This window comes from Bubalus bubalis, chromosome 4 (genome assembly GCF_019923935.1).
Source record: "Bubalus bubalis isolate 160015118507 breed Murrah chromosome 4, NDDB_SH_1, whole genome shotgun sequence".
In the NCBI taxonomy this organism is placed as follows: domain Eukaryota; kingdom Metazoa; phylum Chordata; class Mammalia; order Artiodactyla; family Bovidae; genus Bubalus; species Bubalus bubalis.
In genome coordinates, this window is record NC_059160.1 from 149104300 (window position 1) to 149119621 (window position 15322).

The 15322-nt window shown below is 37.7% G+C and overlaps 1 protein-coding gene across 4 annotated transcripts in view; it reads left to right on the top strand.

Moving 5' to 3' along the window:
• VCL (vinculin) overlaps nt 1-15322 on the top strand; it is a 108830-nt gene that overhangs the window by 67247 nt on the left and 26261 nt on the right. For 2 of the 4 annotated variants that reach the window (XM_045165555.1, XM_045165557.1), the window contains exons 5-9: nt 686-808; nt 2222-2382; nt 10323-10416; nt 11373-11520; nt 14784-14937. In XM_045165555.1, coding sequence (XP_045021490.1) covers nt 686-808; nt 2222-2382; nt 10323-10416; nt 11373-11520; nt 14784-14937 — 680 coding nt within the window. The remainder of the gene's footprint in view (nt 1-685; nt 809-2221; nt 2383-10322; nt 10417-11372; nt 11521-14783; nt 14938-15322) is intronic. The other 2 variants (XM_045165556.1, XM_045165558.1) reach the window with 1 other exon arrangement.

Consider the following 15322-nt stretch of genomic DNA (forward strand, 5'->3'; position numbering starts at 1 on the left):
CTGATCTTTGATGTTACTGTTGAAAAGATCATGATTCATTGAAAGCTTAGATGATAGTTGGCATTTTTTAGCAATAATTTTTAAATTAGAGTATGTACTTTGTGTTTTTAGACAGTGTTACTGCACACTTAATAGACTACAGTATAGTGGAGATATAATTTTTATATTCCCTGGGAAACCCGAACATTCCTATGTCTCACTTTATTGTGATATTCACTTTGTTGCAGTGGTTTGAAACTGAACCTACAGTGTCTTTGAGGCGTGCCTGTAGTAGGCTCACATGAGGTTCTTATACATATAGGCTCAGTGGCCAGGTACATGGCATGAAAACTGATATGGAAGCCAGGCAAGGTATTCCCCCGCTCACCACTTGCGAATTGTTTTTTTTCAAATATATATTTATTAATTTCAACAGTTTAAACATATCTGTGAATGTATGTCAAATGTGTGAAAATTATGTCACATTTAGGATTTATATTTATTAAATTAATTTTAATGAGAAGAATACATTTGCCTTAAGTTAGAACTGTTCTGCAAAATTCAATGTCATAAATGATAGAGTTCAGTGATAGTATGTATGTTTAAATAAGTGGGCAGTTTGGACTTTTAGTGGATATAGGCTCAGAAAGCCTGACTCTGAATTATTTCACTACTCACCCTGTACAATTTATTTCCTCTGCCCCAGGAATGACTAAGATGGCCAAAATGATTGACGAGAGGCAGCAGGAACTGACTCATCAGGAGCATCGAGTGATGTTGGTGAACTCAATGAACACTGTGAAAGAGTTGCTGCCAGTTCTCATTTCAGGTATTTTCTGTCTGTACTTTATCTTACAGAAGAAAAAAAAAGTGTTTATATGTTCTAAACTCTGGTGTTCATTTTCTTTTCTGTTTAGTTGCATGTCCTTCAGCCTGGGTGAAAATGCAGCTGGTTAGCTAAGAGCCAGGATTCATTTTCTTTAATGCTCTCCTCCTGCTCTTTGTGTGAAACTGCCCTCCTATTGCCTGCTACTGTCCTCTTGAAGTTCTAACAGGCTCCTTTTCTTCTCTAGGAACTCTAGTTTTGGATGTATGGATCTTGACCCCTTTATTTGTACTTGGGAAAAAAAATTAGGAGCTGGAATAGATCTAGAACACTATATAGTAGAGAAGTGAGTCCACAACCCTTTCCTAGCTCTTCTCTATGTTGAAGAGCTGATGGTCAAAACCAACTAGGATCACCTTCCCATTGGGCAGAGCCCAGAAATGCAAACATGATGGCTGCCCTCTCAACTAGCAAAAGAGAATTGTGCTTATTAAGAGTCTCGTATGTATCAGATATCTCTAGTATGTATCACATATCTCGTGGTTTATGTAAATTTTCTTAGTCAGGTTATGTGTTAGTTGGTTTAACTCTAAGAGGGTTTCTTTATTTTCAGAATCTTTTAAGGCATGTCACTGTAATCCCCCAGCTACTGCCTTCCTGCTTTGTCATTTTTCAGGTAGTGATTAAAGTAGGAGATGTGAGTATAAGAGTTCAGAAAGCCCTTATATAAACTAGAAAATAAAAAATTGTAAATAGAGTCTTATAGTCTTCCCAAAAATATGTTTTTTGAGGCCAACTGTTCTATGTGGCAGGAAGGCTTTTGGGAGAAATATTTCTTTCTAATTTGGGTAACTCAATAAAATGTTGATTAATCTTTGTTTTTATAATTTTATTAGTTTATGAGAAGATATTTTCTTTTCCAATGTTTTGTTATTATTTTCTTCTTTACTTGTAGGGGTTAGATAGTCATTCCTATATGTTAAGAGAAATTATGGAAAATAAACTCAACACTGGGATCTTCCACTAGGATTGAGGCAGCAGCATACTTTGGTTACAGTTTAACTGACTGTTTTTATCTTGTCCCATTAGGTTTGTGTTAGATAGGACCAGTGTTAGGCCTGGGATGGTAACTGATTTAGAAATAGTGGATATTTTGACTCTGGATCTTCAGTACATGCATGTTAAATTAGTTCCCTGATCATGATGTGGTGATGTTTTGTAACTTCAGTTTTCTTTACAGTGAAGGTTGCTGATATTGGAATTTTAATAGCAGACTTATAGTGTTTATTTTCATATTCTTTTTAAGACCTTAGAAGCCCAAAACATGTTCAAAGTGTGAAGCATCTTGTGTGACTATTGTAATACAGCAAGATTACATTCCAAACTTAGTTTCTGATATTTTGTTTATTTTTACAGCTATGAAGATTTTTGTAACAACTAAAAACTCCAAAAACCAAGGAATTGAAGAAGCTTTGAAAAATCGCAATTTTACTGTAGAAAAGATGAGCGCTGAAATTAATGAGATTATTCGTGTATTACAACTCACTTCCTGGGACGAAGATGCCTGGGCCAGCAAGGTAAGTGTTATTGGGGAAGAAATAAGCAACATCCCCAATTCTTCCCTCTTGGGCGTGTGATTGTCTCACATTTTATCTTGTAATTTCGTGCAGCATAAGACTACTTAGATATTATGAAAGTGATTTCTTCTTTATTTCATGAATTACTTGCTGGTTCTGCACTTTTCCTTTGTTTTCAGGTAGAGCAAATAAATAGGTATGTGGGGTGAATGTTGGTTAAAAGCTCAGATGTGTAGCTTTTCTTTCAAACTGGAGTCTCATTTATTGAGTTGGTGGAGGAGTTCTGCTGTGGTGTATACTCCCCTGGGTAGGAGCCCTGCCTTTCACGTGGGTGGTTGTTGCTAGGTTACTAAGTAAGATCCAGAATATGCCTACCGCTGAATTTTATGGGAAACTTTTCTTAATCAGCTTTTGACCCAGAGAAATCTACAAAGGAAAATGTAGGCATTTCTAGGTGTGTCCCTTTATCATTCCATTCTCCCTAAAAAAGCTTCACTGAAATATTAGTTTTCACATTGTCTGTTAGTTTGAGGGGTCCCTTTCCCCTTGGTCTATAATTTCCTGTTGGACTCCACAAGGGCTGGTGGATTCCTCCTAGACCCCAGCAGCAGGGGTTTGAGGTGCTGCTCTGGCCTGCTTCTCCCTGTTTAGTGATTGGAAACAGAAACACTTCTCTTATAGGAGCCCAAGATCAGGCAGTGGGGGGAACCCACTGTCTCTAGGACCCAGCTTCCCCTACCGTGTGGGCCCAAATGTTATCTCCAGGGCCGCCACCCAGCAGGCTGGTAGCAGACTGCAGAAGGGATTTTGTATGATTTCCCCTGGGTGTCCAATAGGGCTCTGTTTGTCCTCTAGGACACCTAAAACTTAAGGTCGAAGCTGGGCCTAGAATGACCAATTCTGTCTCTTTTGTTGCCCAGGAAGTTAAACTAAATGTGTAGGAGAAATTAGTTAGATTATCTTAACCATGGATTTGTTTTCAGAGGCATGAAATTATTGAACAAGTCCTGAGACTATATTTTAAATCCATATGGTAAAATCATATAAAGTCTTTGATATTTTACTTAATTTTGCTTTTGCATGTTTGACAACTTTCACTTCCCTGTTATGACTTCTTTATGCATCTTTTTTTTGTTCTCTTGTTTGTTTTATTCTTTTTCTCACGTTTAGAAGGTAAGCTTTCTCTTGCCCTTTAGTTCTTTCTTGCTTAAAAAGAGAAAAAGCATGTCTGTGAGGTTTTCTTGTGCTGTGTGCCATGCCTTATCCCGTGTGCCGGTGTGTAACACTGTGCTCGATTATGCGTCAGAATGTGACTTAATATGGGACTTGGGGCTGTGCTGAGCAGACTGTTTAGCTCAAAAGAAGCTGTTTTTTGGGGGGAAGCAAGAGGAAAGACATTAATATAGGACGTAAGGCTTTCTATATTTGGTGGGTGCTTTCCTCTCTTTGGAGACTTCCCTGGTGGCTCAGTGGTAAAGGATCCCCCTGCCAGTGCAGGAGATGTGGGTTCAGTCCCTGGGTCGGGAGGATCTCCTGGAGATGGAGGATCTCCTGAAGAAATGGCAGTCCACTCCAATATTCTTGCCTGGGAAATCTCATGGACAGAGAAGCCTGATGGGCCATAGTCCATGGCCCCAAAGAATCGGACACGACTGAGCAACTAAACAATTCCTCTCTTTGAGCAGGCTCCTGGGAACTGCTTTGACCTGGTCATTCCCACTGACTTCTTTCGAGGGGCAGATTTCCCCATGTGGGTGACCCCTAAGTTATCTGTGGATCCTGCTCTTAGCAAAGGAAACTTCCAGCTGATGCCATCTCTGTATTTGCCTCTCGTGCCAGTTTCCTTTGCAGGCTCTGGAACTTGGCTTTTGGAGATGCATCATTGAGGTTTTAAGCCATAATGAAAATAAGTAGGTTAGAGAGTCTCAGTGAGGCACCTGTCCTTCACAGTAATCCAAGCCTGCAGAATCAAAAGGAAAAAGTCGGGTGTACCTAAAGTTTTTCCTAACTTCAGTCCCTGGCTCACTGCATGTTCTGCTGTCGGAGCTGTGAATCAGCCATCGTTCTCTATGACCTCATGTTCCCCTAACCTAATCTCTTTCCCTATTCTCTTCCCTTTGCTTCTAGCAGATGAGAAATAGTAAAAAATGAGGAGCAGGCACTGCAACCATCATGTTTCTATTTTCAGAGGGGAAAAGTCATCCATCAATTAGAATAAGTCACTGAGCTTTACTTTGTGAAAATTTGAGAGCTGCTTCTTTAAAGACCAAAACCAAAACTGTGGTCAGTTGAGGTTTTCAGGAGGAAGATTAGGCACCTGGGGGCATATACAAGGGAAATAGACCTGGTCCCCACTGTGTCACAGTCTAATAGCCATCTCAGTTTTATGCTGATCTGGAAGGAATCAGACTGTTAGGATACTATAAAACTATCAGAATTAAAGGAAATAAATAAAATTAGCCCAGCCAAAAGAAACTTAAGTACAAAATGACATCAGAATGAGCAATGAATATTTATTTTTTAACTTCTTTTGGCTTTTGTTATGCATTTACCTGATTCAAAAATCAAAATGCTATAAAAAGATATATATGACATAGCTAACTCTCATCCCAATCCGTTTCCACTCTATCTCCCTTACCCCCTAAGAGTAATTGTTTTTATTAGTTGCAAGAATATTTAGAAAAAAATTTTACCCTGAAAATGGAAGTCAGTAACTAGGATTTTAGTTATTTTTCAGTTCAGTAGCGTTATGCATCTTTCATTGCTCACCTGTAAGCAGTGAATTAATCAGACCGTGTGTCTGTCTGTGACCCCTGGGTTCCCATTCTGTTTAATACATGAAATATTTTTACCTCTTCTCACGCCCTACCAATAAAGAATTAACTTTGTCTTACCATACTTGTTTCATGCCTCCCCATTGGTGCAGTTTTCTCCTGGAAAGTGATGATTCCTCTAGAAAAGTGGGGGAAGAAAGTAAGTGGAAAAATTCTTGGTAAAAGTGAGTTTTGCCGAATAAATTAAGATTTTAAAGAGGCAGTGCAATAGCTGACTATTTTATGTTTTATACCTACATTCAGACGGCAGATTTACAAATTTAAAAGTACTTTGACTTTAAACCCTTCCTTTTATTTTGAAAATAAAAATCCTCACCCCCCCCGAAGTCAATAATCATCTTATAATGATTATTAAAAACTAGTTTAGCATTTTTCCTGAGTATACATTATGAGACAAAAAAGTTTAGGGATTGAACAGGATTCACATTTTACCCTTTGTAAATTTAGCAATATATATTAATCTTTTTTTGGTGTTTATATTACTTGTATTTTGACGCATGTTGAGAATAAAGAGGAAATGAGAAAAATTTTAAAAACTGAGAATTTTTGAACCCTATGAGGTGTTCCTGTAACTGCACCCTGAGTCAGTTATTCAGAATTTGTCCCTGTGGTGCATCTCCTCCCACTGTGGGCCTAGGTTGGTGGTGGGTAAATGTAGTGAGTGACTCAGATATCTTTGTGCAGATTAGAGTACCAAAGAAGGAAATACTGCTTAGAACATGTGATCCTATAATACTTTCCCTTACTGCAGACCATTGGGGTTTAAGTGTTGATTTTTATTTCAATTTTGAAAAAATAAGGTTACATATGAGCTTTTTATGAGTCTTTTAATGTGATACAATATTAGTATTCTAGTATGCAGCTAACACAACAAAGGATTTATCTCTTAGAGTCAGAGACAAATAGTTAATTTAATCATTTATATATCTTACCCTCTCCCCCAACCAAAGGAGAAAAGCCCACCACGTTAAATTGACATTTCCCTTCTGATCTAAGTGATTTTTTAGTTGATACAACTGATTGTGTGCACATAGTTGGTGCAGACTTGTAGCACTGAGAAGGTATTCTTAGAGATGAGGAACTGGTGCCTGGGAGGCTTGCCTGGAGATTCAGGGCTAGACAACTTTCTCTCCATGGTTAAATGTAGTTTACAAGATTTTGTGTTACTGTCCAATTTAACTTTCCAAAAACATCTTTGTTTAAAATATGGATTTGGAGTTAGAAATGTGGTCAGAAATGGAATGGAGTGGGAAGGGTGGGGACAGGAGGTGTTAGTGGAAAAACGAGAGTAGGTTGGGCAGTGAATGAGAGGGGGGTCCTTAGTCCCATATTTAAAATTTTCAAGAGCATGGGATTGCAGGAGCTCACTTTTCCTACCACACGTCCTCTTGACTGTTTGTGGGAGGAACTCAGTGGTTCTTGGTATTAATATTATTCAGTGTTCTTTAGGTCTAACTCTGTATTCAATTTCAGAAGTGTTTCAGTTCCTGGAAAAGCATGGAAAAAGGAGTCTTTTAGGTTGACCTTCTGACTTTCAGTATGTGTGGCAGAGTTTCAAGGAACTGTGTTTCTTTTCATTTAAAACCTGAACTCCTGAAAGTTTTACAATAAAAGGAACCAGAGCAGGAAGGGCCAGAACCCTGCCAGCTGTCCCCAGAGCTGCACAACTATATCTGATCTTTTTTATATTCACTAAACAAAACAAAACAAAACCCAACAACAACAACAAACAGAGAAGAGGTTGGTGAAGACTTTTCTCTTTCCCAAATTTGAGATATTATAGAGAAAAGTACTTAGTGAAGGAGCAGTTTTTTTCTCTTCTATTTCATACCCAGAGTGTACTCTGGGTACTTAGACCTACATGGCAAGGTTTAACTAAAAGCTCTGTGGTACATAATGTAGTTGGCCACAGAGTTATGGTTATTTTCATCCTTTATAAATGTCTCAAAATTGCTTCTTAGTCCTAGTTGAATTTGTTTATATTATATCTAGTGTTAGTATACTTCTATTGTTGCTTATGTCAGAATTCTGTTACTTCCATGATAAACAATCCCCTTCAAAAGAAATTCTTATGACATTCTTAGGACACCAAAATGTATGTTCCTATAGACATTTTTGCTTTTAATGTGGTTGGTCAAAAAGGTTGTTGGGGACTCGAACAAACTTTTTGGTCAACCCAATAGATATGACATTTAAATGTATTGTGTTTAAATGATTATTTACAACTTATTCCAGAAAGAATTTAATGTGGCCCTCCCAGTGACTGTTTTAAATCTCAAAAATTGTCTAAAATTTATTCTGTTAAAGTTTTTGCTAACTAATTGAATTTCCCAGTTTAAAAATGCATCTTCATTGCGTATTTGCCATTGATTCTTTTCAGGAGAATATGATAGTAATTATAAGAAATAATGTTGACTTCTTCATATTGTCACGTCTCCTCAGGACCAAATTAGTCACATCCTTAGAGTCAGATTCTTTCCTTGAAGTGTAGTAGCCATGCTTTATTAGGGAGAGGAAAAACAGTGACTTTTGAGGATACTGAATGCTGAGCAAAACCGGTTTTTCTATTGTGTTTCAAATCATTTTTGGGCAGTGGTGAGTAAAAGCAGTCATTTAGGTTAGTAAGAATTATGAATTTGATTTATAGAGCTAATTTTCTGGGCAGTGGCAGTATTAATCAATCCAAAATTGGCAAAGCAAAAGATTTGCTGACTACTGTAAAAGGTTAGTGGAATCTTTGACAACTCTCTTTGGTAAAAGAAAAAAAATTCTTGAATTTCATCCAACAGAAAATAATGAGATTTGAGATCAAATGGGGCTTCTAGGACTGAGCCCCTTAATTTAAAATTGAAGTTAAATGAAGCAATGAGGGAAAAAATGGCTAAAGTAGAACCTAACATGCAAGAAATGCTCAATTAAGGTTAGTTTCCTAACTAATAGCTATTAATGCTAGAGTAGACACTAGAAAATTTCTGATCTTTGTTTCCTCTTAAATTTAGATTTTGAAATATAATAAATATCTATTGAATTTTTCACTGAATATATATGTGCATTAGAGAAATGGTTATTAAGAGATTTTAAATTAAGTATTTTTACATGACTTCAGTTTCTCAGCTTCAGCGTGTGCACAGTATTTCCTAGGTGAGAGATTGTGAATTTTTAAGAACTCTGTATCTAGACAAAGTCCTGTAACTTGTATTAGACCCTGAAGGCTATCCAGCTCTGAGGTTGAGTATTGCCTGAGACTTTCTTTAAAACGATATTAATTTGGGCCTTGCTAATTTGGAATTGAACTAAAGTTGACTTTTGAAGGCAAGGTTTGCTGTACAGAGTGATTAGAACAAGATGGAGGAGGAACAAATACGTGAGAAGCAAAGCACTTAAACGCCACTTGTCTACTTGCACTAAATACAAATGGATTTTAAAATAGATCCTCCTACGACTCAGTCTTTTATTGATAGATAGCTATCATAATTTCATACACCTCAGTAATAAAAGTATTTTATTTCCATTTTTTCAGTGATTTAGTTCACTTCTTCTTAGTTGCTGTGGAGGAGAATTTGTTATTTAGAGCCTGAGGTAGACAAATTTATAACAGGAGAACAGTCTGTATCTGTTTAGATGGGGAAAGAGGGAATCCAAAGCTGCAAGTTCTATAATTTGAGTACTTCTGAAAAGCTAGGGTTAGTTCTGCTGAAACTCGAAGCCTAATTATGAATGCTCCCTATACTGACTGGTGCCAGTGCTGGGTTTTGCTTGCATGTAAAGTGGGGATGCTCCTAGTGCCCCCCAGTGGAAAACTGGTGGCACCACACCTTTAAGAACCCCGATTTACGACAGTGGAAATCGAAAAAAGGTGGGGATTTAAGACATTCCCTAGAGTTGGAGAAGGCAATGGCACCCCACTCCAGTACTCTTGCCTGGAAAATCCCATGGGCGGAGGAGCCTGGTAGGCTGCAGTCCATGGGGTCGCTGAGGGTTGGGCACGACTGAGCGACTTCCCTTTCTCTCTTCACTTTCCTGCATTAGAGAAGGAAATGGCAACCCACTCCAGTGTTCTTGCCTGGAGAATCCCAGGGACGGGGGAGCCTGGTGAGATGCCGTCTATGGGGTCGCACAGAGTCGGACACGACTGAAGCGACTTAACAGAGTTTCAGAGGGTAACTCTGTACTTTGATGGATGGACTCTGTAATAGCCGGTTCCCTGAGTGTTAATAAAAGAGAGAGAGACTGACTTTTAAGGTGTTAGAGACTTAAGAGATGGCCATTCAGTTGTGAGAATGGGTTCATACATATTTGTTATATTGTTTTCTGTATTTTTGTTTGCTTAAAAAACCCTATTAAAATATGTGTATATTTTAAAAGTGATTAGTCTGTTTAGACTTCTCATGCTATATCCTGGGAGGTTTTATGCTAGTCACTATGAATCCTGATTGTAAACAATAGATTGAGACCCCCTTATTCTGTCCTGCCTCTTCTTCCAGGTTAGGGATGGTGAGGGAACTACGGATGAGGAGTGGCAGAGAAGGCTGAATGTATTTCTTTCCTGTGATACATTCAGTGGTTTATTTGTGGAATTAAAACTAAATTGCTAGATTAAAATTTTCAGTTTTCTTCTAACCAGTAATTTCAGGTTCCTCGGGTTAATTAAACATAGTGAAATATCATCCAGTGTGTATATTTCAAAACAAGATGTAAGAGAAACTGTGATTTGTGGCACCACATCCTAATGAGGCTTCTCTGAAGCCAGGAAGGCTTTGGCAGGGCTGCAGTGTATGAATGTTGACTAGTAGAAAGGCTGATAATGAGGCATGTGACAAAAAGGGCTTTTTCCTGCTGATGATATTAAACTGCTTTGACTTGAGCAGTTTTACCAGTTTTCATAGTTTAGTAATAGGGAGACCAGAAAATAGAATTAACTGAAGATTTGCATGCAAGATATTGCATTTTGACAGAAATAAGTGTTATGGTGTGATGAGAATATTTTTAAGGCTGTTATAGGACTACTGTAGCTATTGTATGTTAATGGTGTAACTTCTTCTCTGTCTTACTTTGTTTCATGGTATCTCAGTTTTTGCAAAGAAAATAATTGATACTTTTCTTCAAAAGGACACTGAAGCCATGAAGAGAGCATTGGCCTCCATAGACTCCAAACTGAACCAGGCTAAAGGTTGGCTCCGTGATCCCAATGCCTCCCCAGGTAACCCTCTGGTTTTACTTTTCTGATAGATACATAAAAAAACTTAAACTAGGCAGAAAGAAAATGAAAAAAAAAAAAAAGAATTTATTCCATAATCTCATAATTCTGAGATAACTACTGCAACATTTAGGGGCATATGCCATTCTCTGATAGTTTTGACTAATTGAAGCATTTCTGGTCCTCTAAAGGATGAAGGGCATGAATTAATTACCTCTCATCACAGAGGAATAAACCAAAGTGAACTGGGCATTCTTTGCCAGATTATTGGTTCACCCTTTCCCTGAATCAGAAAGGTAATTATTTTGCAAAAAAGCTCTTTTCTTCTAGTTCCCATTGGGCAGATTTCCATTTATGCCAACAGAATACTTAATTAAGCAGATGAAATGATGATGCTAATAAGAATTGGGAAGCAAAGTTGACTTGTATAAAGATAAGACCCAAATAGGTTATTGAGCTAGGCTTTATGGATTTTCTAATCTAATATTTATTCAGTTTTAGATTAATATTTGAATGAATGTATAAAGCCTAATAGAGTTTGGAGGGGTTAAGTACTATTAAATTGTTAGAGCCTACTTTCATCTCATCCATATGCTTACCACAAGCTGCTTATTATCTCCAGCTGTTTATGGTTCCAAGGATCTTTTTCTGCAGTCTCTGTGGTTGAAACCTCAACCTACAGTTTAAGGGCACTGCTTGGCTGTTAACTATCAGATGTATTGCCTTCTATTCACTAGTCATTTAAAATCATCCATTCCTTCATGAATGAAATGACTTGTAAAGCATCCTCTCTAAATAATTAATAGATCTGTAATGTAGACATTGAATCTCTCTCTCTCTCTTTTTTTTTCTGGCTGCCCCAGCCCAGCCAGGGACTGAACTCAGGCCATGGCAGTGAAAGCCCAACATCTTAACCACTAGGCCACCAGGGCACTCCCTTGAATATCTCTTTATTTTAGGTGATGCTGGTGAACAGGCCATCAGGCAGATCTTAGATGAAGCTGGAAAAGTTGGTGAACTCTGTGCAGGCAAAGAACGCAGGGAGATCCTGGGAACCTGCAAAATGCTGGGGCAGATGACTGACCAAGTGGCTGACCTCCGAGCCAGGTAAAGTTCCTTTGCTCTTACCAGAGCACTGGTGGCAACAATTGGGATCTTGCTTCTGATGGAGTGATTCAGAAGCAAGTTTCTGTGAATTTTACTGAGTTCTCTTTGGCTGATAGATAAGGAAGGTATTACATTCTATGCTGGAATTGGAGTGAATTTTCCTTCTGATGAACTTTTAAAATATGTAGATGCCTTGTAGTAAAGTTGAAGTTGAAATAGAAATCTGTTTTTTTAGTTTCTAGTCATAGGCTTATGAAAAACAAGGTATAGTGGATAGATGTCTTTTATGAAGGATGATGGAGAGAAAAAGAAACACAAATTGGAATTATTTCACATTTCATTTGAAAAATCAGTTAAATAGATTATCTTCTGTGTTGGTCATATCTAGGCTCTATTGAGTTTCTATTTAATCATTATTCATTTAGTTTTATAATTCTTTTATCTATCTCTTAGCCACTTCAAGTTTTGGCTTTTAGAATCGCAACTCCGTTTCCCCATACTGTGTTTAGTTTGCTTATAAGAAAACTCAGTATAATAGGTTTGTTTGGAACCCATACATATAGTTAATGAAGTTTTAAAAGGTCTTCAATTTTTATGAAATGTTATGCTATGGATATTGAGAAAATTGAGGTATAGATAGAGTTTAATTTTGCTTCAAGATTGTCATGATACATCTCAAGGTAATTGGAATTACCTACAAACTAAGACCTCAGGAACACTCCTTGATGTGTTGCACACCATTACACATGGCCTCAAATGTATTAACATAATGGAATTCAGAATATAGTTCTTTTTTTTCTTTGGCCATGCCATGTGGCATGTGGGATCTTCGTTTCCCAATCAGGGATTGAACCTGTGTCCCCTGCATTACAGAGTCTTAACCACTGGACAACCAGCGAAGTCCTAAACACAGTTCTTAAGAATTGGTTCCTAACCTGTTTTGGACCCAGGTCATTTTTATAATTTGATGAAGACTATCAATCTCTACCTAAAAAAGATGCATATAAACATGCATATACAATAATATGTGTAATTTCCAGAAGTTCATGGATTCACTGTAGCCCTGGAAGCTCCGTGGGCTTCAGGGTAAGAGTCTTTACCTTGAAGGAACGAAGAAAGTGCATAAATAAATGTGATCTCATTGAGTGCAGTGGGCCTTTTCTCCTGCTGTGAAGCAGTCTCCTCTGTCATGAGCCTGACAGAAACTTTACAGAAAGGACAAAAAGAAGTTCTGTTCCCATTCGGAGAAATGCCAATGCCTTTTTGACAAGATTCTTGGCTCTTCTAATTTCTCTTGGCTCTTCTAATTTCTCTCTGCTGCCTCTTTTGTCTGCAGCCTTTTCACAGTGTGGTAGACAGCTTTCAGTTGGAATTCTCAAGTACACAGTTGTATGTATTTAGAGAAAGATGAATCTGAACAAGAGAACGAGGTAGTTGCTGTACAGGATCAACCGTAAATCTATAAAGAGAAAAGGTTGAAGCAGTGAGGAGCCCCAGTGAGTCTGCTTCACACTGGCGCCTGCAATCTCCTTTCACAATGAAAGATTGCAAAGCTGTCTCCCTGTTATCCTTTCTTGGATATGCTTAACTTTCTAACAGTTTAGCGGCTGAAACTCAGTAACAGTTTCCTCTTTGGTATTCTTTTATTCAGTCACCTAGGATTGTAAATGTATATTTTCCTCTCCATGGGACTCAATAAGCTTTTTCTTTTGAATGAAAAATTATGTAGCCCGTAAATATTTTTACTTTTTCACAGTGGGACTCTTACACAAACAAGGTTCCTCATCATGAATTATTAGATTTGAAAGAAAAAAGCAAGTTAAAACATAAAAAGTATCTTTCCAAAAGTCTCAAACTCCTTTGCCATAAAATGGAGGTGTCAAGCATAAGTAAAACTTGTATATATATTTATATACAAATATTATTGGCAATAAATATTATTGAGTTCACTACCTCAAATATTGGTATACATGAGAAACATAAGTTTGAAAAAGAGGTTAGATAGATGAATGATAAGTCCATAATCCATACTCTCATTAAAGGAAGCAAAGATTTTTGGAGATTATCCTAAAATCAGAAGCTCAGGTTATGATCAGCCGAGCTATTGGACCAAATGATGGAGTTGTTGCTCGCTATCATTGAATTTACCAGGCTGGGTGGACTAAAAATTATGAATATAAAAAGATGCCATATCTTACTTTCTTATGACTTGGGAAGTCTCTTACAAAGGGAAAACAAGTTTCCACTAACTCGCATCATTTTTTGTAGTAGTAGCATACCACTTCTGAGAAAGGAAAACAAAGAAACTAGTTCTTTGGGAACTTGGTGAGAACTTGTCACTCTGTGCCCTTTTCCCTCAGTACTAACTGCTTTTGATACGTACAGGATGCATAGGGATGGAAGGTAGATATTTAAGATTACCATTAGATTACGATAATGACAATTCTATAGTAATAATAGTTATATATGTGTATTGGTTTATTGCCAAACTGTTTTCAACTATTTCTTTTTGTTTGGCACCACTCTGTTTGATAAGCAGGGCAAGTATTGTTACCTACCCACTCTTCATTTTCTAAGTTAGAAAACTGAAGCCCAAAGAAGTTAAACATCATAAGGTCCCACAGGTACAGGAGCCAGGATTTGAACGCAGATCTCCTTGGTCCCGGTATGGTGTGCTTTCAGTAACACTATGCACGCTGCCTCCCGAAACATTTTCAATGTATATTTGCCCATAAATAAGACAATCTAATGGGCTGTTTATTTCTAAAGCATACCTACTATGGTAACAAACCCTCCATAGCAATAAGATCACAAGTGCATTTGCCCCTCTAAAGATTAGGTTTGGTTATGTAATCACCACCAAGAGGAAAATTATAATTATCAAAATTTGCAGGTCTAGTCTTAAAGCAGTTTTTCAGTTCCTTAAAACTTCTGTATGATATTGTTTTCTTTTTTGTTTTGTTTTGACCGTGCTGCATGACATGTAGGGTCTTAATATTCAACCAGGGATCGAACTCATGCTTGTTGCAGTGGAAACTCAGAGTCTTAACCACTGAACTGCCAGAAAAGTCGCTGCTACTGGTTTTAAGATAGTTTGGATGTTTTGCTTTGTTTCTCTGTTTCCTTGTGTTATCCCAGATTTAGTGGAGAAAAGGAAAAAGGACAAATACGTTAGCAAAATGATATGTACTATGCTTTTAGTATTATTTTGCCATTAAGATTTTGAGAGAGTACAACAGCAACACATCTGTCTGTTTGAGTAGAGGACAAGGAGCCTCACCGGTGGCCATGCAGAAAGCCCAGCAAGTGTCTCAGGGTCTGGACGTGCTCACAGCAAAAGTGGAAAATGCAGCCCGCAAGCTGGAAGCCATGACCAACTCAAAGCAGAGCATTGCAAAGAAGATCGATGCTGCTCAGGTAGCGATGGTGATTTTCAGGAAGGGTGGGAAATAAAAGACAAAGAGAAGTGTTCCATAAATATCCTATATCTCCCTCCCCCCAATTTTCTGTGGGTGGATAACGGGTGTTTCTAAGTGGTGACTGATTCCCAGCAGTTGTCATTGTTAACATGTTTCCTACTACCACAGGCTTAAGACTAATGTTGATCTATATTTTGAAATGGAGATCTTAATTTTGAATACTTTGGTTAGTTAAAAATAAGTATTCTGAGTACCATTCTCCTAGTTCCTGATGGAGATTACAGTATGTTAAACCTGTTCTTCATCTCAGAATTCACAACTGTATTTGGTCATAGCAATGTTAAAGGGTTAAAAGTTTCTGATACTACTCTACTGTAAAATGA